General features: G+C 36.4%; 2 protein-coding genes across 2 annotated transcripts in view; both read left to right on the plus strand.

Annotated features, from left to right (window-relative positions):
* Positions 1-526: 526 nt before the first annotated feature.
* LOC124181125 (neuropeptide CCHamide-2 receptor-like) lies at positions 527-8,219 on the plus strand. The gene is made up of 4 exons (XM_046567373.1): positions 527-1,092; positions 3,086-3,184; positions 6,860-7,159; positions 7,975-8,219. Exons 1-4 carry the CDS (start codon positions 1,074-1,076, stop codon positions 8,217-8,219), a joined length of 663 nt encoding a protein of 220 aa, XP_046423329.1. The 5' UTR covers positions 527-1,073.
* A 1,347-nt stretch (positions 8,220-9,566) lies between these two features.
* The window catches only part of LOC124179833 (neuropeptides capa receptor-like), a 30,199-nt gene continuing 15,633 nt past the window's right edge, over positions 9,567-24,132 (plus strand). Inside the window, exons 1-2 of the mRNA XM_046564634.1 lie at positions 9,567-10,341; positions 15,433-15,714. Coding sequence (XP_046420590.1) covers positions 10,338-10,341; positions 15,433-15,714 — 286 coding nt within the window. The 5' untranslated portion in view covers positions 9,567-10,337. The remainder of the gene's footprint in view (positions 10,342-15,432; positions 15,715-24,132) is intronic.

Below are 24,132 nucleotides of genomic sequence, written 5' to 3' on the forward strand. Positions count from 1 at the left end.
TGAACGATAAACATTCAATGACCAATAATACCAAATATCAAAATATATTTCGTGTGGTTCCAAACTAGTAACATTTATCACACACTTGATCATACCATTCGAAAAGTTCCAAAAATTTTATCGAGAATTAGATTACCTGCTTGGCATATAACAGCGCAAGTGTTGAATGTGCAGTGATGTTGGTCACAAAAATCAAACAAGGAAAAAATTTGTGTACAACATCATTCGGCATTATCAAATCTCGCATTGATTACTATGTATTCCACTTTTTCGTAAGACGTACCTGATTTCCAAAAGAGAAAAGAAAGCTTTGCTGCGTAGGTACGTACATGTCTGATAAATTGATTTCTTGGAACCAGACTTACAAAAATAATTTCCGCCGCTGTACGCTGCTGTCTTTTCCATCACTTCAGAGACTTGCCTCCGAGGTGAACAAGAAAAATACGCATTTGCTCTCGAACTCGTACAAAGTGAGTTAAATTTAATTGTAATTGCCCCAAACCCATCAGCTAGAAATCAGCGCTGATATCAGTGTCAACGTTTCGGTGAAGGTGTCTAGATTGGCTGACGATGAGTAAGATTGCGAATCGCGCGGGATGAATCTGTTGGATCGTAACATTTTTTACCGGTGAGTTTCACCGGTTCACAAGTCAACGCGGTTTGAACATAATCATTGGGCCGCTTCTGCTGGATGAAGCTTAATCCTGTTACATAATCAAAGTTAGTGGAATTTTTATACGTACGAAGTAATGTTTCATAAGTATCAAAATGGCGAGACGCGTGTAGAGGACGAGATACAGGCGTGACTTTGAACTTTAAATAAAAATAGCCCGCGACGTCCAATCCGTACGCCTGTCGCAGCTTCATTCGGTTAACTCGAGTAGAAGCAGTCGTAAACGTAAAGCAAACCACTACAATGATCTAGTGCGCCTTCACCGTGATCTTTTGATGACTTTGTGTCAAATTGCCGCCCGGGTGGTGTGAATAAATTTACCTGCGTGTTCGTGGAACTGTGAATATTCTAAACAAAGTTTTTCTTCAGTTTGACGATCACAGATCTGTGTATACAGAATATGACCATCAATTTTTTACGTATGTTTAGGTTACGTGACGTACGCTCGAATTGTGATAGAGCCTAACGGTTTTCTTACATATCATTTGAAACATGAGAGATGTGTCGAAAAAATGACTAGCAGAATAAAAAAAAAAAAAAAAAAAATAGCGTGTGAATACGAATCTATCAGAGAAATGATTTGTTTGTACCGAAAATTTATTAGGCTGAACTAGATGACAATCATGTAAACCAAAAGTGATACAACTATGGAATATGTTCAAATTCAAATAAATATGTGCGTTTTTCACAAGCTCAGAATTTTTTTTTCAACTGTGGGATGTTTCTAGCTGATTTTTGGTTGATCCGCTTTTGTTTTGAAAATACAATAGTCTTTTCAGGTAAGAAATGTGAAAAAATGATTAGATTTGACATTCTTGTATTTAAAATGGTTCAAACAACAATCTTGTTTTAGTAGAACGCTGAGATTTTCAATACCTCAATTTCTGTAGTTGCGAAGACGAAAAAGTCCCAAGAAATCACCGTTGAAAACTGAGTGGTGAATTGTACAAGAATCCAGAAAACTGTATTTTAAATTTTGGTAGAGTTATACAGAAGTCACCCGAATCGACGAAAATTTGAAACATATTCCTTTAGATACCTTTGGAAATCACTGATACAAACTAAGGGTTGTAAATGATAAGGTTTAGAATTTTTTCGAAGGTATTTTACGACTCAATTCGTAGTAATTTTTCCGACACATGCCGCTGCATGAAAGGTTCTTTCGACACATCTAATATCACTTTCGTCACTTTCATTTTTATTTCTTACTTTACCGATTTTTCCAATTATTAAAATGGCGTTCCGGCTATAGATTTTTTTTTTTACTAACCTGAATTAGTCGCATTGCATTCTTTCCAACGACTCGTAAACGGGGAGTAAAATCCAATTTCCTTTCGGTGTTCGAATGTTTGTAAAGAGCAGAATTGCGCGACGATGAAACATCTGACGGAATCTGGAGAAAAATTGCTACTGACAGTAGTTGATCGATTCTAACGAAAAAAGCTAATAGTGTACCACTCTCGATGTATTGCCGAGTAAAAAGCATAAAAATTTATTTTGGGTGAGTTTAGTTTTTTTTATTTTTTTCAGTTACGATTTCAATGAATATTTCCATCAGAAGGGATATGAGGCTGTGATTCAACAATTCACTGATCTGTTTTTGACGAGAATCACTTCCACTTCGCATTTCGTTGTGGAAAGTGACACGGGTTTTGTTTCTCACGTAATTATACCACCGTAGAATACTCAAGGTCTGTGATAAAATTGCATCTTTGAAGATTTATTTCGAGAGAGTTTCTGTAACCCTTGAAAGGTATCTCCTTCTGAGGGGTTCCGTAAAGTTACCTTTTTTATACCGTTAGACATCCATGCTCTGCATTCAATTTCAAGGTGAAATTATGAGAATTCTTTCAAGATTTTTTTAAATAACCTCGCAGCTTTGATATTCACCCATATCGTATAGATTAAGCATTTCTCTTGAAACTGACCCACGTTTGCCCTTGACCATTGGCGATTTCCTTTATTCTCAAATATGGTATTGAGTGTGCAAAATATCCTTTACCGAGCTTTACATTTTTTGTACCATGTGTTTTTATTCAATTCAATTTACTGCTCCCATAAAAAACAAAAATCCAATTCCCGAATAAACAGCTTGAATCGATTGGTAATAATTTTTTCTCACGAATTCTTTGCTGAAACGAACTGTACGTGAAAAGTGAGACAAATCGAATTAGACATGAATTTAAAGAATACAAATTTATGTTTTATACCTTTTTTTAAACTTCTTAATCGCCTGTTTCGACTGTACATTCTCAAGAAAATCTGTGTGTTCCAAATCGTTGTAACAAAAAAAGGTGTAAGGCTTCGCTCCGCTGCGTCAAGTGGAACACATGATTCAAATCTCTGTAAGTTTTAAATGGAAGATACACGTAGTTTTTTTCATAATTATTGCTTCCGTATGTGTAAGCTTAGATACATGTGTGATAACGTCGCGAATTTCCGGCTTTTCGTTGTGTGTGCCGTTGCTGCGGGTGGATAACAGTGGAATGTCATCCCAGATGTCAGAGCTAGGTAAAACGGCCTAAGTACACAGGGACGAATAAATGGAGATATCGAAATGAAATTTGGAGGAAATATATGGTAGCAAAGAATGTAACCTTTTGAAGGAGGCTTTTCCCCGAAAATCTGAGGAAAAGATGTGGGGTGTATGATAAAAATCCTAAATGATAAGTCAGGTCAAGTGACGACTCGTTTGAAAGATCTTTTTGAAGAGAATATTTTATCCGAATTTTAGCTTGATTGATGCAGCTAATTAGAAATGGCTTTGGAACAGTTGACGGAATTTTTTAAATATAAAAGTACCCATGGTTGCCACGTATACTCGACTCGTTAAGCGTAGTCGGAATGGCGGCTGGATAACAAACTGATGTTTCACCGTTTTGGAGTAGGGGTAAAAATTCCGAAAGATCAAAAAGTCGATCGGTCGAAAGGCCGAAATTTTAGAGATACGAATTTTAAGACAGCGAATCGTCAGCGTACCGAAGCTGGGATTTTCGATAAATCACCCAGTAGAATGACTGTTTTCGCGGAAGTTCATTTAACCGAACGCTCTATTATCCGAACAAATATTTTCAGAACAATCGGCATTTCGAATGACCAAAGCACAGAATGTGAAGATACGGAAAAATGAAAGTTCCGAAATTGAAAATTGAGAGCAGCTAATCGCGTGGTGTTGCAGAGAATATACGTGTTACTGACGTCATCCAACCTTGCGGCATTTTGGCCATTCTATCTTTGGCGGGTTTAGGGATTTTGACCTTTCGAGTCGTTGGTCAGTCGTTACTGATAAATTCGGTTTTGTAGATTTTCGACAAGGGTACGAGTCTCACATTTGAAAAGGCAATTTTTTGACTCTTCGATATTTATGCAATTCAATATTTTGCCCTTATTGTAATATTGGCCATTTTCAGAAAAAAAATCTCGGTACAAATTTATTTATACAATTTTGCGTTCTTAATTTGTGTTTTTCTACAAGTCGTCTTTTCGTATTCATGGTCTTTCTACGTTTTTAACTTCGGTAGTTTGACTTTCGGGATTTTCTCCCGTAGATTTTTGGATCTTTCGCATTTTTGTTACCCACCCGCGCTTCGGGTTGGCTACATCAATAGTTGCTCGAAAAGATCTGTCGAACAAACCGTCACTCGACTTTTCTTGACATTTTAGATTGTCACCTTACACTCCGGGCTTTGCCCACCCTTTCGGGAACTACATTTTTCAGTCTCACGCAATTCCTATAAATTTCATTTCGATGTCTGCATTTTTTCCGCTTGCACCAGAAAAACTAATTATGAATATGAAGAAAAAAATTCTCGCTCAAGGGTATCTGTCGAATCCAATGTTCGAAGTTCACCCTGGAAACTCGAAGCTTTTCCGTTGAAATAGTACTGTGAGGACGTAATTTTTCTCAAATTGTTACTACCTTAACACATTTGGTGCTACCGACTTGGTTCTGGAAGCATTTTGTATAGAACTTATCTCTGTGAAAAGATGTCTATTCGAAGGAATTCGTTGAACAGTTTTAAGCCTCCGCGAAAGTCAAGTTTATATAAAAAAATTCATCTTGGTGCATCTTCTGCGGCTACACTTATAATTTTATAAAAAAAATTCATTTACAAACTTTCACGCAGTTCAATTCTGTTTAAAAACGTCTGCAGAGCAAAGTCTGTAGCTTCAATTGCTTACGTACTATGTAGGTACGTCTTTTCATGTAAAAATTCAACTTTTGATATTTATAGCTGGTTAAGCTGTTTTGACTTCAGACAAAAATTCTAATGACGCTTTAATGGAGAATTCGTTGCTTTAAAACGTGATTTCACGATCAAGTCCGTATCACTAAATGCGGCTAAATAGTCACGATTTTTTTGGATGAATCTTCTTTGCGTTATGAATACGATTATATTTAAATAAAACATCTTTGAGTTTCAAGAACGATCGTTATAAATTCAATTTAAGAGATTTTTTTGTTAACAAAAAGTTTTACAGGTGACAGCAGAAAAAACATTGCTTTTGAATAAAACACGCATCGTATCATCTGCACTGCGAGGATCGAGACTATTAAGTTAAAGTATGATGTATAGATGAAGGGTTGAGTTATTCAGAAGCAAGATCTCGTTTAACGATTACATAGCAAATGGAAAATTATACCTCACCCAAAATTAAATATATAATTTTGCATATCTGAGGATACGTGATAGAAATAGTTCATTGAAACAAAAACGATTCAAAAAAAACAAAAAACCATTGTAATCGTATTACTGTTGAAAAGTAAAACTGAAGTTGATTGAGTTGAAATTTACTACAAGAATATTTATGTTTTCATTATTCAATATACGAATAAGTTGAAAACGCTATAATCAAATAGCTAAATTGGAATCATAATTGCATAAATTGCCTTTCATCTTCGCGTTTGCCATAAGCATACCGTTTACCCAATTTTAATTAATCAGTACTCGTTTAATGTGTCAACAGACTCTACAATTCGGCTGAAAATAAGCGTAGGATGTAATGTATGACAAATTTACCGTCATAATAATAATTTATTACACCTGATCAAAGATTTCGAATGTACCTAGCGGAATAAAATTTTGCCTCCCAATGGTAGTCGCTGTTTGTACAATCGTGACGAAAATCTGTGCGAGTATGTAATTACTATTGGAAATCGTATTGCCATCGATAATATTATCATCGTTTCGGATGGTACGGGTATAAAAAGAGAAAAATATATTTGTCAAATACGTGATTTTGAAGTCGATTCGTACAGCCGTTTGACACATGACGAAGTTCCATCCAGCAGAGGTTCTGCGAAAATAGGGTGGAGACGATAAAAAAGAAGATTACGTTTTCCATCAATTTACCAGTTCATGTCTGTGGAATTATTCAACATATTGCCAACGGACTTATAAAGCAAGATGTCATATAGGCTGGGTCTCCTAGTCCTGACAATTTTATTGCGAAATGTTCGCTCGTTTTTCCCGAGAAGATTTTATTTTGATTGCATTTAACTTTATCAACTTCGGTAATGCATCTTAAGCCGTAGATTTATCACTTTTTTCCGTTTCCATACTATTAGTTAATTCTACGGCATAAAAGGCAGCTCTTTCATCTTCTATCGTTCATCCGGCGACGGAAATATTGAAGCCTGTGAGATCGTTTCTTAATTCTGAGAAATGTTCGTACTTCTGAGGTTAATTTTGACCACGTATCTTTGTTAGATGTTTAAAATTGCCGATAATTGATTGCAAACACTGTTCCATGTTTGGGAGATTGGCAAAATTAAGCACATGTCCACTTTTTAATTGATTTAACAGAACAAAATAATTTTATTCATGATACATTTAGTTATGCGTCGCTAGAGAGTCAGACGCGTGGCGTGCGTAACTGGAGAAAAAACAAAAAAACCCCAAAAAACGGGGAGGCGGTCAACCGTCGCTGCTGTCTGTAGAATCGTTTAGACTCTGTCCTTGCAAGAGCGCGCTGCACGTAAATTTGAGGAGAAAAACACGAAAAAACACCGTTAAAAACAATCATTGAAACACTTCGCCTTGATACAAACACATATCATTACCACCGTCATCATTTGCTTTACGAAAAATATCTGTTCGTGGCGATATTCATCAATTGCAAGTGGTAACCGTAATTCGTAAAAACATGCATAGCAAAATATGAATTTTGTGTTTTAATTCTAAGGGAGTAATGCTGAATCTGATGTTGGAATAGAGGCCCAATACTTTGGATCTGTTGGATCAAGTGACCGGGTCGCGATGAACATTTCCGAAAATTTGTACCTCGCGATAACTCGGGGTCAACAATACTGTGATCTCGACTTTGCCATCCCGATGACTTTGACTTATGTGACAATTTTTATTACCGGTGTATTTGGCAATGTTATGACGTGTTTGGTGGTCATCAGAAACCCCACCATGCAAACGGCGACGAATTACTATCTCTTCAGCCTGGCCATTTCCGACCTTACTCTGCTTCTACTTGGTGAGTTATAACGAATAAGAACTAGAGTTAATTAATGATAAGGATGACGATGATAGTAAAAATCACAGCGACGGCTGTTTCGCGGTCTGATCCGTAATTAAAAAATGATCGGCGAGATATTCGGGTCTTTATTTATTTATTTTTTTTTTTTGATCGGACGGTATTCACACCCTCCAAAACGTGCGAATTCTCACTACTGAATCCATATTGATAAGAAAGCATCGTGTAACAGCTTGCGCAATGTAAAGATAATTAAACGCTCGCCAATCGGTGTACGTTATCAAGTTTCTGGGCGAGATCTCTCGGAAGAAGACTTGTAAACAAATGGGTCAACAGAACCAGAGAAACGGACTATATACGTGTAAATACGTTGGTCGCTAAGCCTGGCAAGTTTACATTTGGGGCGTCCTAACTGCTTGGTAAGAGACAGCAGATAAAAAACGTGAGATTCGGACAGCGTTCATCGATGAGGAAAAAGCTTGACTACCTGTCTTTCACGCTGAAAATTTCGTCGATACCAAAGGTTATCCGAGTTACATCGGCATCTCGAATTATACGAGTTGAGAGGGAAACACAGACGAGAGACTGCATTATGCCCATCACTTTTCCCTTTATCAGTTGTACCGTGATTGAGATAAGGCCGTTATATTAAGATATTTACATTGCAGATCCGTAGCCTGATAGACGTATTGTGCAGAGTCTACGTTTGTGTTCGTCACGCGTCATCCTCCGTTTATAATTTACGTAATTTCGAGGCCATTGCATGGAGCGATTCAATTGACTATGTTGTATGCCGAGAGCTTAATCATATCTAGGAATGCCGTTTTTACGTTTCGTCGTGAACCGTTTGACTCTGCGAGGTTTCACGTTTCACGGCACTCGCTACTTCTGTCCCTGGATTCTCGGGGAAATGCAAAGCTTCCAAGAAGAGTTTCAAATGAGTCCTTTCAGGTCAGAAAGTCTGAAAAAGCAGTGGCAGAGTGAGCTGGCGCAATTACGACTAAGAGTGACAGCATATTACAAACGTTTCTGGGTTTGCACCTCAGCTATTTACAAATAATATAAATATAATCTTGCCGTAGAGCTGTGAGTGTTTGATAAGAATATTCATTATACAACGCGAGCATGTTTTATGCGTTTTTCCCCGCGTGTTTTCTGTACCCGTTTCTGCGACGGTCGACTGAGTCTGCGAATGCGCATGCGTCCTACGAGTTGAAAGTGGTCCTTTCTGTACTGCGCGCATGCGCTGTCGCCAGCAAATCTGACATTACCCGGCGTGACCCTAACCTCAATTGCGTGCTGCGTAAAAAAAATTCGTGACATACCTTTGTTATGTAGAGAATCGTGTGCAACAAGAAGGAGACGGTCTTTTCGCCTCGCGTATTTGCAATATTCTGTAGGTGATCTCTGATGTGTATGATGATCATGTCTGAATCTAATTGTTGCTTATTCTAAATTATTTTTTTTTTTATACTCACATTTCACAATCTGGTTAATACAAGATGGAGGTTAGATAAAAAATTGACATATTTACACCTCTTATCGTACTTGCGGTAACAAGTGCCTGCTTTTTTTTTCGTTCTGGAACTTGACGGAAAAACTTTTCAGCAATTTACTTTATCAAGCGACGAGAATCAAATTTTTATACTTCAAAACATGTAAAAAATATCAATTGCACGTTGAATATTTTCTCACCTCTTTTTATGATAAAGTACAATCCAAGATGTACTCGCTTCTGTTAATATTTGGTCTTGATGATCAAAATGAGGGCGAACAAAAATCCTTCGTTCATGTCTCGGAAATTAATACCTTGAATACGATTTAAGATGAAAATTCAAAAACTGGTGAACATGTTTTATCAATCGAACGCAATCACAAAGAAAAAATGAATGGTATAACAAAAATTTCATGGGTCAGCGACACTACGAATCGTAAACGTTTGTCGACCAAAAATGCCAAACCTAACACTTGTCGCAGACTTAATCATATCATTTAAAGAGTTCCAAAAATGTTCTAAAAAATTAGACTACCTACTCACCATATAACAGCGCAAGTATTGAATGCGCAGTGACGCTGGTCGCAAAAGTAAAACAAGGAAAAGATTTGTGTCCAATATCATTCGGGATTATCAAATCTCGCATTGATTACTATGTATTCCACTTTTTCGTAAGACGTACCTGATTTCCAAAAGAGAAAAGAAAGCTTTGCTGCGTAGGTACGTACATGCCTGATGAATTGATTTCTTGGTACCAGACTTACAAAAATAACTTCCGTCGCTGTACGCTGCTGTCTTTTCCATCATCTCGAGAGACTTGCCTCCGAGGTAAACAAGAAAGATACGCATTTGCTCTCGAACTCGTGCCAAGCGAGTCACATCTCATTGTAATTGCCCCAAACCTACCAGCCAGAAATCAGCGCTGATATCAGTGTCAACGTTTCCGCGAAGGTGTCTAGATTGGGTGACGATGAGTTAGATTGCGAATCGCGCGGGATGAATCTGTTGGATCGTAACATTTTTTACCGGTGAGTTTCACCGGTTCACAAGTCAACGCGGTTTGAACATAATTATTGGGCCGCTTCTGCTGGATGAAGCTTAATCCTGTTACATAATCAAAGTTAGTGGAATTTTTATACGTGCGAAGTAATGTTTCATACGTATCAAAATCGCGAGATGCGTGCAGACGACGAGATACAGGCGTGACTTTGAACTTTAAATAAAAATATCCCGCGACGTCTAATCCATACGCCTGTCGCAGCTTCATTCGACTAACTGGAGTGCAAACAGTCGTTAACATGAACCAAATTATTACAATGATCTAGTGCGCTTTCACCGTGATCTATTGATTACTTAGTGTCCAATTGCCACCCAGGTGGTGTGAATAAACTTATCTGTGTGTTCGTGGCACTGTGAATATCCCAAACAAAGTTTTTCTTCAGTTTGACGCTCCGCGGTTTGTGTATACAGAAAATGATCTTCATGTTCTCACGAATGTTTAGGTTACGCGGTGTACGCTCGAGTTTACGATAGAGATGAAGAGTTTCCCTACATATCGATTAAAAGATGAGAGACGTCGTGTCGCAAAATTTACTGGCAGAAAAAATAGCGTGTGAATATGAACCCATCAGATAATTGACTTGTTCGTAACGAAAATTCATTAGGAAGTAAATCAATCATCAAATGTGTGAGAAAAATTATATTTCGTTCAAGTAAATTACACTGATGTTGGATTGATATTAAGAAGGGAAAGAATAACTGATATTCGAATATGCCACTTGCCTTTTCTCTATGACCGTTCGCTTTCAAGTCCCCATTTTTGGGTCTGGCAGGAGTATCTTCTCTTGCCTCTGAAACTCTGGGCATTCACAGCAGTCGAGGAAGGCCATATGGCCCTTGACATCTTGAAGATAAGGCTCAGAGACTAAGGGAAATGTAAAACGCAAAATCTTCTCACAAATGTGTTCAAATCCAGACGAAATTTGTTCGTTTTTCCGAAATTCAGAATTTTTTTTTTTATCTGTGAAATGTTTCCAGCTCACATTTGGTTGATCCGCTTTTGTTTTGAAAATTTAACAGTCTTTTTAAATAACAAAAGTGAAGAAATGATTACTTTTGACATTCTTGTATTCCAAATGGTTCAAAGAACAATTTTGTTTTAGTGGAAGACTGAGATTTTCAATACCTCAGTTTTCCAGTTTCGGAAAACTTCTTACTGAATTGCACAAGAATCTAGAAAACTGTATTTTAAATTTTGGTAGGGTTATACAGAAGTCACCCGAATCGACGAAAATTTGAAACATATTCCTTTAGATACCTTTGGAAATCACTGATACAAACTAAGGGTTGTAAATGATGAGGTTTAGAATTTTTTCGAAGGTATTTCACGACTCAATTCGTAGTAATTTTTCCGACACATGCCGCTGCATGAAAGGTTCTTTCGACACATCGAACATCACTTTCGTCACTTTAATTTTTATTTCTTACTTTACCGATTTTTCCAATTATTAAAACGGCGCTCCGGCTATAGATTTTTTTTCTTTTACCAACCTGAATTAGTCGCATTGCATTCTTTCCAACGACTCGTAAACGGGTAGTAAAATCCAATTTACGTTCGGCGTTCGAACGTTTGTAAAGAGCAGAATTGCGCGACCATGAAACATCTGACGGAATCTGGAGAAAAATCACTACTGACAGTAGTTGATCGATTCAAACGAGAAAAGCTAATAGTGTACCACTCTCGATGTATTGCCAAGTAAAAAGCATGACAATTTATTTTAGGTCGAAATAATTCTTTTTTTTTTTTGTTACCATTTTAATGAATATTTGTATCAGAAGGGATGTGAGGCTGTAATTCAACAATCCACTGATCTGTTTTTTCACGAGTATCACTTTCACTTGACATCTCGTGATGATTTAGAAGCCACAGGCGAAAAAAGTAATTGAAAAGTGAGAAAAAAGGTATAAAGTATAAATTTGCATTATGTAAATTGATATTTAATCCGATTTTTCTCACTCTTCAATTCCTTGTTTCATCTGCTGCTTCTAAACCAAAAGCTTGCTCACCTTCATTCTGGTCTTAAAATTCTTATTTTTCAACCAAGAATTCATGAGAAAAGTTTTGAGCCAATTGGTCTATCGTAACTATTAGTCGATCACGACCAGGCAAAGAAAAATATATGGCTCCGCCAAGAAATATTTCATTCAATTCTATGGTAAAGATTTGAGATTAGTAAATCGCACAGAGTTTGAACAGTAAGCAATATATCTTGGATTTGATCAAGTCGGCCAATCCTGTGATACATCGGAAATGAAAATGTGGGTCGGTTTGGTGTGGAATGCCTCAGATATATTAGGGTGTTCTTTATTTGAGGTGCGGGAAAAATTTCCATTTAGATGCCCCCAGATCTTTTCCAAATCGTTTAATCAAAAAAAAAAACGGTGTCAAGTTTGAAGTCAACTGGAACGAGTGCCCCAAAGCTCCGAAAGTTTTAAATGGACAATACATGTAATTTTTCTAACCAATAACTTCATTTTTTTATGATTTTGGTGAAGATTAAAGAAACGATTCGAAACTTGGCAGAATTGTTGCTTAAAATGATTGGAACAAATAATAAAAATTTCAAATGTTCATCGTTATCGTTTCTTTACATGTAAGCTTAATGAAAATGATACTCTTAATTTTCATAAAATAAACAGGTTTGAGGGGCGTCACAATGAATATTTTTCCAAGCCCTAAATAAGGACCACTCTAAGATATACACAGATAGAATTACACATATGCTAACATTTATTCACTCATCTTCAGCTAAAATCAATACGCGTGCATAAGCCATTAAAAACTTCGCTAATTGGATAACAAACTGATAAACTGCTTTGGATTCGCTGCATCAATCAAGATGAAGTGTGTACAAATGTATTCTGCTCGAGAAGATCTTTCAAACGAGCCGTCACTTGATTTTTCTGGACATTTTAGATTGTCACCTTACACTCCGGGCTTTGCCCGTCCTTTCGGAAACTACGTTTTTCAGTCTCACGCAATTCTTATAAATTTCACTTCCATGTCTGCATTTTTTCCGCTTGCACTAGAAAAACTAATTATGAATATGAAGAAAAAAATCCTCGCTCAAGGGTATCTGTCGAATCCATTTTTCGAAGTTCACCCTGGAAACTCGAAGCTTTTCCGATGAAATAACACTGTATGGTCGTAATTTTTCTCAAATTGTTACTACTTTAACACATTTGGTGCTACCGACTTGGTTCTGGAAGCATTTTGTATAGAATTTATCTCTGTGAAAAGATATCTGTTCGAAGGAATTCGTTCAAAAGTTTTAAGACTCCGCGAAAGTCAATTTTATATAAAAAATTTATCTTTAATTTGAAAAAAATTTGAAAAAATTCATTTAAAAACTTGTAAGCTGTTCAATTCTGTTTAGAAACGTTTGTAGAGCAAAGTCTGTACCTTCAACTGTTCACGAACTATGTACGTCTTTTCATATAAAAAATCAACTTTTCATATTTATAGCTCGTTAAGCTGTTAACTTTGCAACAAAAATCGCAAAAGCGTTTATATGGAGAATTCATTGATTTAAAAATTATTTTCAGGATCGAGTTCAATGCGGCTAAATAGTTGCCATTTTTTTTATATGATATCTTTTTTGCGTTATGAATATGATTATATTTAAATAAAGCATCTTTGAGTTTCGAGAACGATCGTTAAAAATTCAATTTAAGAGGTTTTTTTATTAGCAAAAAGATTTTCAGGTGACAGCAGAAAAAATATTGCTTCTGAATAAAACACGCATCGTATCATCTGCACTGCGAGGATCGAGAGTATTAAGTTAAAGTATGATATATAGATGGAGGATTGAGTTATTCAGAAGCAAGATCTCGTTTAACGATTACATAGCAAATGGAAAATTATACCTCACCCAAGATTAAATATACAATTTTGCATAGCTGAGGATACGTGATAGAAATAGTTCATTGAAACAAAAACGATTAAAAAAAAAAACAAAAAACCATTGTAATCGTATTACTGTTGAAAAGTAAAACTGAAGTTGATTGAGTTGAAATTTACTACAAGAATATTTATGTTTTCATTATTCAATATACGAATAAGTTGAAAACGCTATAATCAAATAGCTAAATTGGAATCATAATTGCATAAATTGCCTTTCATCTTCGCGTTTGCCATAAGCATACCGTTTACCCAATTTTAATTAATCAGTACTCGTTTAATGTGTCAACAGACTCTACAATTCGGCTGAAAATAAGCGTAGGATGTAATGTATGACAAATTTACCGTCATAATAATAATTTATCATACTTTATCAAAAATTTCGAATACACCTAGCTGACTAAAATTTTGCCTCCCGGAGTTAGTCGCCGTCTGTATAATCGTGACGAAAATCTCTGTGAATACGTTATTACTATTGGAAATCGTATTGCCATCGGTAATATTATTACCGTTTCAGGTGGTACAGGTATGAAAAGAGAGAAATATATTTGTCAAGCACGTGATTATAAAGCCGATTTGTAATGCCGTTTTACAGATGTCGAAGTTTCATTAAACAGAGGTTCTGCGACAATGGGGTGGAATAGATAAAAAAGAAGATTACGGTTTTCATTAATGTACTAGTTCAAGCCTCCGGAACCGTTTAACAGACTTTCAACGCATTTATGAAGCAGGATGTCATGTAGGCTGGGTCACCTAATCCTGGCATTTCATTGTAGACTATTTGCTCATTTTTCCTGAAGAGATGTTATTTTGATTGCATTCAACTTCACCAACTTCAGTAACGCATCTTAACCCTTTGAATCACACCTCATTGTGCTGAGTCAACTTTTACAACAAGATTGTACCCAATGGCTTTCGGGGTCACTGATTACGAATCTGAAATCAGATTTTGAAATTTCAACATGGTGGATCCAATATGGTGGACAAGAATTTCAAATTTGATCGAATAGGGTGAAAAAACTTTCTGCAGGGGTTTTCAGAGTGGCTGATTGGAATCACCATACTGAATTTTTTAAATCCGATTTTAGATTCGTAATCATCAATCCCAAAAACTTACAATTTATGTAGAACACGTGTACATGTAGAAGGGTAACTTTTTCGGAAATGACTTATTTCTTCAATTTTCACGATTTTTTTTCAATTAATTCGTTTCTATCGATAATAATTTACATTATATCGCAATGATTATTCTCGAGTACTGAAAGTCCATCAGTATACTATCAGAACTAGTAAAAAACCTCAAAGAAATATGTTGACAAGTTCTCTATATATACAAAAAACTGATGTAAAATAGGTTGTAAGAATACTTACCAATACGACTTGTAAGGGTTAATCCCTAAGTTTATCACTATTTTCCATTTCCAGACTAACCATTAATTCTGCAGAATATAAGGAACCTCTTCTATCTTCTATCGTTGTTCTGGTTACGAAAATATCGAAGCCTGTGAGATCGTTTCTTAATTTTGAAAAATATACTTCTGCGGTTAAATTTGAACACGTATTATTGTTAACAATTGCTTGCAAGCATCGTCAAAAATAATCATTGAAATGTATAGCTTCGATAAAAGCGCGCATCATTACAAATATATCTGTTTGTGGCGATATTCATCAATTGCAAGTGGTGACCGTAATTTGTTCGAAAAAAGTGCTTTGCATCACGTGGGCTTTGTGTTTTTATAATAAGAGAGTGATGCCGAATCCGATGCTGGAATAGCGGCCGAATACTTGACAATCATTTCTTCCGCATTCCGCGCGAAGATCAGGTACTGATGGGTAATTGCTCGTATGTATCCGATGGGTTAGGCGACCCGATCACGGTGGACATTTTCGAAAGTCACATCGTGGATTGTATTGGGCCAAAATACTTGGACCTCGAATTTGCCATCCCGATGACTTTGACTTATGTGACAATTTTTATTACCGGTGTATTTGGCAATGTTATGACGTGTTTGGTGGTCATCAGAAACCCCACCATGCAAACGGCGACGAATTACTATCTCTTCAGCCTGGCCATTTCCGACCTTACTCTGCTTCTACTTGGTGAGTTATAACGAATAAGAACTAGAGTTAATTAATGATAAGGATGACGATGATAGTAAAAATCACAGCGACGGCTGTTTCGCGGTCTGATCCGTAATTAAAAAATGATCGGCGAGATATTCGGGTCTTTATTTATTTATTTTTTTTTTGATCGGACGGTATTCACACGCTCCAGAACGTGCGAATTCTCACTACTGAATCCATATTGATAAAAAAGCATCGTGTAACGGCTTGCGCAATGTAAAGATAATTAAACGCTCGTCAATCGGTGTACGTTATCAAGTTTCTGGGCGAGATCTGTCGGAAGAAGATTTGTAAACAAATGGGTCAACAGAACCAGAGAAACGGACTATATACGTGTAAATACGTTGGTCGCTAAGTCTGGCAAGTTTACATTTGGGGCGTCCTAACTGCTTGGTAAGAGACAGCAGATAAAAAACGTGAGATTCGGACAGCGTTCATCGATGAGGAAAAAGCTTGACTACCTGTCTTTCACGCTGAAAATTTCGTCGATACCGAAGGTTATCCGAGTTACATCGGCATCTCGAATTATACGAGTTGAGAGGGAAACACAGACGAGAGACTGCATTATGCCCATCACTTTTCCCTTTATCAGTTGTACCGTGATTGAGATAAGGCCGTTATATTAAGATATTTACATTGCAGATCCGTAGCCTGATAGACGTATTGTGCAGAGTCTACGTTTGTGTTCGTCACGCGTCATCCTCCGTTTATAATTTACGTAATTTCGAGGCCATTGCATGGAGCGATTCAATTGACTATGTTGTATGCCGAGAGCTTAATCATATCTAGGAATGCCGTTTTTACGTTTCGTCGTGAACCGTTTGACTCTGCGAGGTTTCACGTTTCACGGCACTCGCTACTTCTGTCCCTGGATTCTCGGGGAAATGCAAAGCTTCCAAGAAGAGTTTCAAATGAGTCCTTTCAGGTCAGAAAGTCTGAAAAAGCAGTGGCAGAGTGAGCTGGCGCAATTACGACTAAGAGTGACAGCATATTACAAACGTTTCTGGGTTTGCACCTCAGCTATTTGCAAATAATATACACATTATCATGTCTTACAGTCGTAAGAATTTGATAAGAATATCCTGTTCGGTGAATTTCAAAGATACCGAATAACTGTCTCGTTCTACATTATATTCATTTCACTTAAGGAATTGTATGAACGTGATCAGGACTCTTCTTTATAAACACAACGTTTTTGTATTACAACATTTATAGCTGGAACATTTGGTCTAAAATTCTACAAATTCCACCTTAATGGCGGTGTTGCGGCATAATTCTAACTGCCAGTGATAATTGACACAACTTTCCCGAAATTAATGTGAAATGTTCAGTTAGCTGACGGTTACAAATATTCATCCTTGCTTTTTGGGATTAAATATTCCAATATTTACATATTATTGATGGGGGGTAAAAAATATTTTGTCACGATTTTTTTTACCATTGTAACCAAAGCATTGTCAATTCAATATGAATAATCACCTCTACCTTTGAGTACTAATTACTAATTCAATGACCAATTATTCATCTACCTAAATACCCAGTAGCATATCTGTAAAGCAAACATATGGCTCGATAACGAGGAATAATTGAATCGGAATTCCATGCCGTGCAAAATAACGATCCTTCAATCAAGCAGACCTCGCAAAAGCCATTAACGGCCAAACTAATTTATTACTCGCCACGTGAAGGGATATCGCAAGATTAAACTGAATGCGACCCTCGAGTATAGATGGAATGGAACGTTGACGTGGTTCTAAAAGTGAACAATACAGTTCATAGATTGAGGGGTGCTGCGTCAGTCGGTCATTTGATTTAGCAAACCCAATACACCGTTTGAATATTCAAAAGTACTTTTTCAGGGGTTGATAACAAGTCGGTGATATTGAAAACAAATCAAATAAACAGGGCATGCCAAAAATCACTGATTATATGCCGTACGTGCATCGAATTTTATCGAGAAACGAATATTGTGATCACTGAATTTATACCTTTTTCAAGTTTTCTTTTTCAGTGAATTTGACTTAAAGAGGCAACCTTCAAATATAAAATTGATAACGGTTACTTATAAAGTCGATAATATTTATAAGTATATGTTACCAAACGGGTAACGTGATATCAAATTTGTATCGTATGCTAATAATAACAACAATAGCAACAATAACAACAACAACAATAAAGTTTATAAAAAAAGTATATACGGAAATAATGCGCATTACTGAATCGAGGCATAACAAATTTGGCGTAGAAATAAATATGACGTATATTTAGAGACTGTGAAAAGCCAAAAATAGATGATAATGAGAGAGAAAAAATTCTTCACTTAACGCGTAAAAATTTACTGGAATTTCACACTATGGTTAAGCGAACCTCAAGTTCAATTTGTAAATGTCTGCGTAATGGCTTCTGGCAATAAATTAGCTGAGCTTCTTATCGAATCTTAGGAGGAAAGAAACAGAGTTTATTTTAGTTACGGTTGGGCGTGTTTCATTTTACGTTTTTTGAAAGTCACAGCTGAGTTGCAGAATTCTGGGATCTCTTATTGTTAGATTCTAGTCTGTTAAGAGTTAATTTTTCAAGATAAAACAAATGAATAGAAATAACAACTTAATTCAATACAACGCATGTAGAAATTTGCAAGAACGAGGAGTTACTTTTTTTTTCTGATCATTACCCGAATTAATGCCTTCTTTCACTCACAAGTTATGAGTTTTTTGCTGAATTAATTAAGAACGAAATAACAAATACGATAATAATTTTTCTGCAGTTGTAGAGAACTTTACAATACTCAAAGTAAACAGAGTTCATAATTAAAAGTTGTCTTTACTTTACGGTGTCTGTAGATTTTATGAAAAGAATTTTTGACCGATTACTTTGTTACCCTCAACTTTGCAGAGCGTTCTTAACGTGTTGTTAAATTATTATACATAATAATATTGTTTGGTAATAAATTGAATTATATTTATTCATAAAAATAAGTTATTCCGACTTCAAAATACGTCTCAATACTGAAATTACATTATTCTCCATTTTTTTTTTATACCATGATTTACTGTTTTTAAGTTATACCTTCTGTTTTGAAACTCGGATGTTGTCGGGCTTCCAACTTTTTTCTTGCCGAAAATGTCCAAAAAATATACTACGGATTGATGATGTAGCCTAAATTACGGTGTGCGATTCAATGTTTTTCATTTCTTAGCGAATCGCACGTATCCTTCAGCGCTTGTGAATTAACGAAATATTCGAAAATATTATCACAGAATCAATGATAATTGTGGTAAAGTTGTTACTACGACGCACAAACATTTTGAAACTTGTAAGATTTTCGGAACTCTTAGGATAAAGTTAATCAAATGATCGCAAGATGAATTCAATTTCTGAAGTTGGTTCTAGCCCTTGAAACTCTTACACTCAATGGCAGTAATTTCATGACCGAATGAATACAAATGACTTACGCTCTCGAAACTCGCAAAGACACATCAAAATTCTTATTTTATTCCAGCCGAGAAAGAAACTTGTCAGGGATTTCAGTTCATTTAAACCATCGGGCCTAATTTATTTAATCACATTCTGCTTCAATGCCGCGAAAAATTTAATTTTCTTAAACTGTTGAAAGCATTTGCAGGAAACTGTGCCAACGGAATGCCCTCTATACTAGGAAATGTCACGTTGAATGGAAGAGCTTTGACAGAGGGAAGGTCATTGATCTTTTTCCAAACGCGCCCATTCCGCCCACGCTGCTATTTGGAGGATCGATGGTAGAAATGAAGTTGTCGGTAAATTTTGAAAAAAAAAATGGTGGTATTCGTATACATATACAACCTGTAACAATAATGAATCGGCGGATCTCAACTGAGTCTAACTAATTACCGTAAATAGATAATACAGCGTATTGAAGACATCAGTTAATCAAGAACACCAATCGGTCGAAACGCATTTCAACGCACTCGTTGTTATTATCATTATTGTTATTATTATTTAGCAAAAAAGTTTCCAAGGCTGATTTGCTCCTCGCATCGAAGTATTTCGTACGATCTTAAAACTCAAGGAAAGATTTAAATGCTCAGAACCGTGGCTTTTCACGAACTGAAAGATTCCAACGATCCAGTTTCAATAGATGAGCCAAATACTTCGTTGATTCATTTCAAGATTCCGTTTCATTCTCGTAAGGCAATTTCGTTGAGTTTAAGACTCCTTTGATTCCTCTATCTCACGAGAGGAAGGTTATTTGCATTATTGCATTACAAAGGACGTGATTTCTATGGTTTGATCGGACAACAATCTCGCAATGCAGATCTGCATTCATATGTGAATTCCTAATTATCGTGAAATGAATCTGAAACCAAGGTTGTCTCATATCAGACAATCACATTAAGAGAGAGAGACAAGAAAGAAATAGAAGAAAAACCATGTCAATGGAAGAGAATAAGCTCTTTCAATCTTGACTGTGCTCACGCAAACGAGCGATTACATCTGCGCTGTTTATTTGCTCGGACAAGGATAACAAGTTACTACGACTGTCGACTTTCCGGAAAAAGGGATCTGGATTAGACGGACATTTACGGAAGGAACGCGATGCGATGGTTATACGAATGATACTTTTCTACTTCCATTCACTTCCAATTAACGGAGACATTGCACGTTCTGACAATGAGTTGGCAATAAATCAATTCTTTCCCTCTCTTGATAAACTTGGACACGTTCGGAAAATGTAAGAAAACAATGCATCATGAGATTGTTATTAATTGATGAATGTTATTAATACTGTAGTCCCCGACATCGATGCGAGCCTAATAACCGTGTATTCTTGCACAGTTTCGGCCTGTTGGGCAAATTGAAATGCGCAAAGTTGAACCTCCACAAAACTGAAAAGCTTAATCCTGGTGGTTTTAACGGGCTGAAATATCTGAAAAGCTTTTCTCGGGTCTAAAACGATATAAATGTCCCGAGGTAGGTACGCTGTTTTTCAGAGCTTAAGCAACTTGACGCGGTTCTGTATAATTTAAATGACAATGAAAGTACCGCCGTTCGTTCTTTGGGCTGTAAGGGGCTGGACAAACTTGACGCAAGATTAAATTTGTTTTTTGAGCAGTTAAAACCTCTGGCTACGGATAAAACAACACAACTGGCATGAACGAGTTGAAACGTATCATGGTCTTACCGCGGAATCGCATATATTTTAGATTCAAGCAAGCAAGTAATACAAATAAGGTTTTTCGATTGTCATAAATATCACTATCAAAGCGTCTAACATATGGATATACTCTCAGGTATTCAATCCAAATTTAAGAACCTTCACTCTACTTTGACACTATGTCTAAATGATATTATGTCCTTTATGAGGTTTTATGCTCCGAGAAATCGCAGCCGAAGTCAAAAACAGTTTTGAACAACATTAGTCTAATTGAAGGTAAATTTATGAAAAGAAATACTTGCAAATTGAATATGGGATAGGAACTACTTATACAGATGTCCTGCATACTTAGGTTTTACAAGTCATTAATTTCAGAAATTTGAACTAATTCTTAGTCTTCTTAATGCGTTACGTAAATTGTAAAAATCAAATAAATTCCAAAAATTCAGCGATACAAGCTACTTTGTTGGATTTTTTTTCCTATAATCGAAATACGATTCATCGCGATCGGCCTCCATTCCCACTAAACTCCAAGTTTTAGTGTGTGTCGGGATTAATGGATAAAGTTTTTTCATTTGTGACGATTGTCAGGTAAAGGTTTTGTCACTGTACGTTTCTTATTTGCAATACTTTTTCGGTTGCTTTCGGAAACAATTGGAGATATGACAAAAGCAGTTTCTCTAAACTAATGAAAATGCTGAGCTTCGTGTATTAGAGGCTCCTAAATAAAAGCCCAATGCTGTAAAAAGAAGTCTTTTAACGAACTGTGATCACGCAAAGAAGCGATCATGCGTGTGCTCTTTACTTTTTCAATACAGCTTACCCTGATCGCTGGACCTCCATGAAAAGGAAACCATGTCCAATCATGTCCATAGACATTACATTCTTTACGTTATCCGAATAATTGTTGAAGGTGATCGTGACATGGCTAGCTCTGAAATGATTCGACTGCCATTACGAAAAGAAACTCTCCAAAATTGAATAAGATATACATTATTGTATTAATAAATTTAAGGGCTGGTCTTTTATTTTCTAGGGTAAGTTCACAGCCATTAGGCAGCACCCTCGTCTTTGTTTAGGATAAATCCGCAACTTTAACACTTCGTTAGTAGCGTGGGGGTCGTAATACCTCAGAGCTTTTATTTTCTTCTCCGCTAGTGCGAAACAATTTTTCCTGCGATGCCATTTTCAGTACCTCCCAGAAGCCTTCCAATAAAGCAATTGCTTATGTTCGCGCGCTGTTTTCGTTATTCGTTTCGCAGCCATAAGTCACTAAGCTTCGCCGGGGTCTTGACGGACATTTTATCGAAAGTTGAAGATCATGTTAATGATGTAAAGTTTGAAATTCATAAGTATTTATCTAGTTTTTTCTTCTCATTACGTGTAATTTTTAATTGGTCGAAAAATGTACTTTTTCTAGGTCAATAAGAACTGTATTCATTTGTTAAAAAATTTTGCGCATTGGATTATTTTGGTTTGTTTATATCTTCGTCTTAGCAACTGTGCTAAAAAAGAACCATTCTTATGCGATATCGTCCGTAGTGGTGAAAATTCACGTTCTTCGACTTCCCAGATGAAATATTGTTTATTTATGATGAGTAATGGATTTAGTGCAATCCGTAAATCCTTATTGCCAGATGCATGACAAACACAGTTCTCAGTCTGATACCTTTAATTTATATTTCAGAAGTAAATATTTCATCAACAAAATGGGGTCGCCGAAAACACTACGAAAGCTGATGCGCCTAACGAAGGGTTAAGGGCATCCCTCTGGAGAATAGTGCTAAACATTTATCTTTGTTTAAAATTATATTCACTACAGGGCTTACACCCAACAGAGTTGACCTCATAAGTTCGAGGTAAAAGTGTGTTTACCTTGAACTTATGAGGTGAACTCTGTTCCAAAGTGTCGAGTTTGTTTTTAACCATCAAATTGATGCATGGTTACTACACTAATAGATGCTCAAAGTAAATTAAATTCATTGTATCAATTTGCGTAGCAACAATATGTGACACCATTGAATGGAAATCTTTGAAGTTACTTTCGTCCATATTCAACTGTTCGTTTGCACTCGAAGTTTTGCGCATTTTATTTTCTTTTGATTGGAATTAAATTATTAAAAATCACGCATCCTGATTTATTCGTATGTTAAACTGTGGGGTTGATTTCGCAAGCTAAGAGGAATATTATATGTCAGATGAAATAGAGGCATGAATTTATCTCGTCCAATTCGAGAAACAAGAAATGGAAACAAGGTATCAATTACGGAACGCTTCGAATCTTCGAAGCGACGATTTCAGTAATAAAAATCCGCTATTATCGGTATCATGCATTTAAATTGTTGATTTACAATTGAATTATTTGTTATCTCAACCAATCGTGTAAGCGGCTTCGGTTTTTCGGGGCTTATCACAACGTGATGCAATTTTTAAGTGGAATTGTTCGATCGACTGGCTCAGAAGACCTACGAAAAGTATGAAGAAAAATAAACGCAGAAACATTGTTGATTGTACTTTTACTCGTATCTATGGTGTTTTGATCATTTATACAGATAACAGGTACAGGAGGGATGAATGCTAACGTGAAATTTAGATATACAAGATAGATACGATCGATCGTATCGATAAGTTTCCCGAAACCCAACAACGTAAATTGTCAATGAAACTTGACGAAGTGATAGATTCTGACAGATCCACAAGGAAGCTTGCCGGGGAACCTGGGCAAGGTGATTTATAAAACGAGCCTTGTGGAAGTTGATTTTCTCAAATTAGAAGCGCCCACTGCGATAATTCAGAGAATTCACTTCTAAGGATAATACCACAAGGGGAAAACTTTATTGTACAGAAACACAGACATTTGAACGATTAGATAAACTCTGATACGTATAACTCTATCTGCTTGGTAAACCTCAAATTAACGATGATTCGACACAACACTACCAGTAATCGCACTTGAGATTTGTTCGCTCGTACGACGTGTTCTTGCCGAGAGACGATTTTGAACTGAACTCTAGCGTAGACAACTGGCTTTTATATAGCCGGGCAGCGTTTCCGGAAATGGACTGCGTAGTTAGACTTATCGAGCAAACACAGGTAGACAGCTATTATCTCGTGGTTCCGATCCGATTCCTTTGGTCCAAACCCTCACCACTTTCTGTTCTCCCGAACGCTTCGATTGATATTTAACAGGAATGATCAAATATCTCGGAGAAATGGGTTTCGCAGAAAAAAAAGTTTTAGATAGAAGTTTTAGAGTTTTGAGG

This window comes from Neodiprion fabricii, chromosome 1 (genome assembly GCF_021155785.1).
Source record: "Neodiprion fabricii isolate iyNeoFabr1 chromosome 1, iyNeoFabr1.1, whole genome shotgun sequence".
In the NCBI taxonomy this organism is placed as follows: Eukaryota; Metazoa; Arthropoda; class Insecta; order Hymenoptera; family Diprionidae; genus Neodiprion; species Neodiprion fabricii.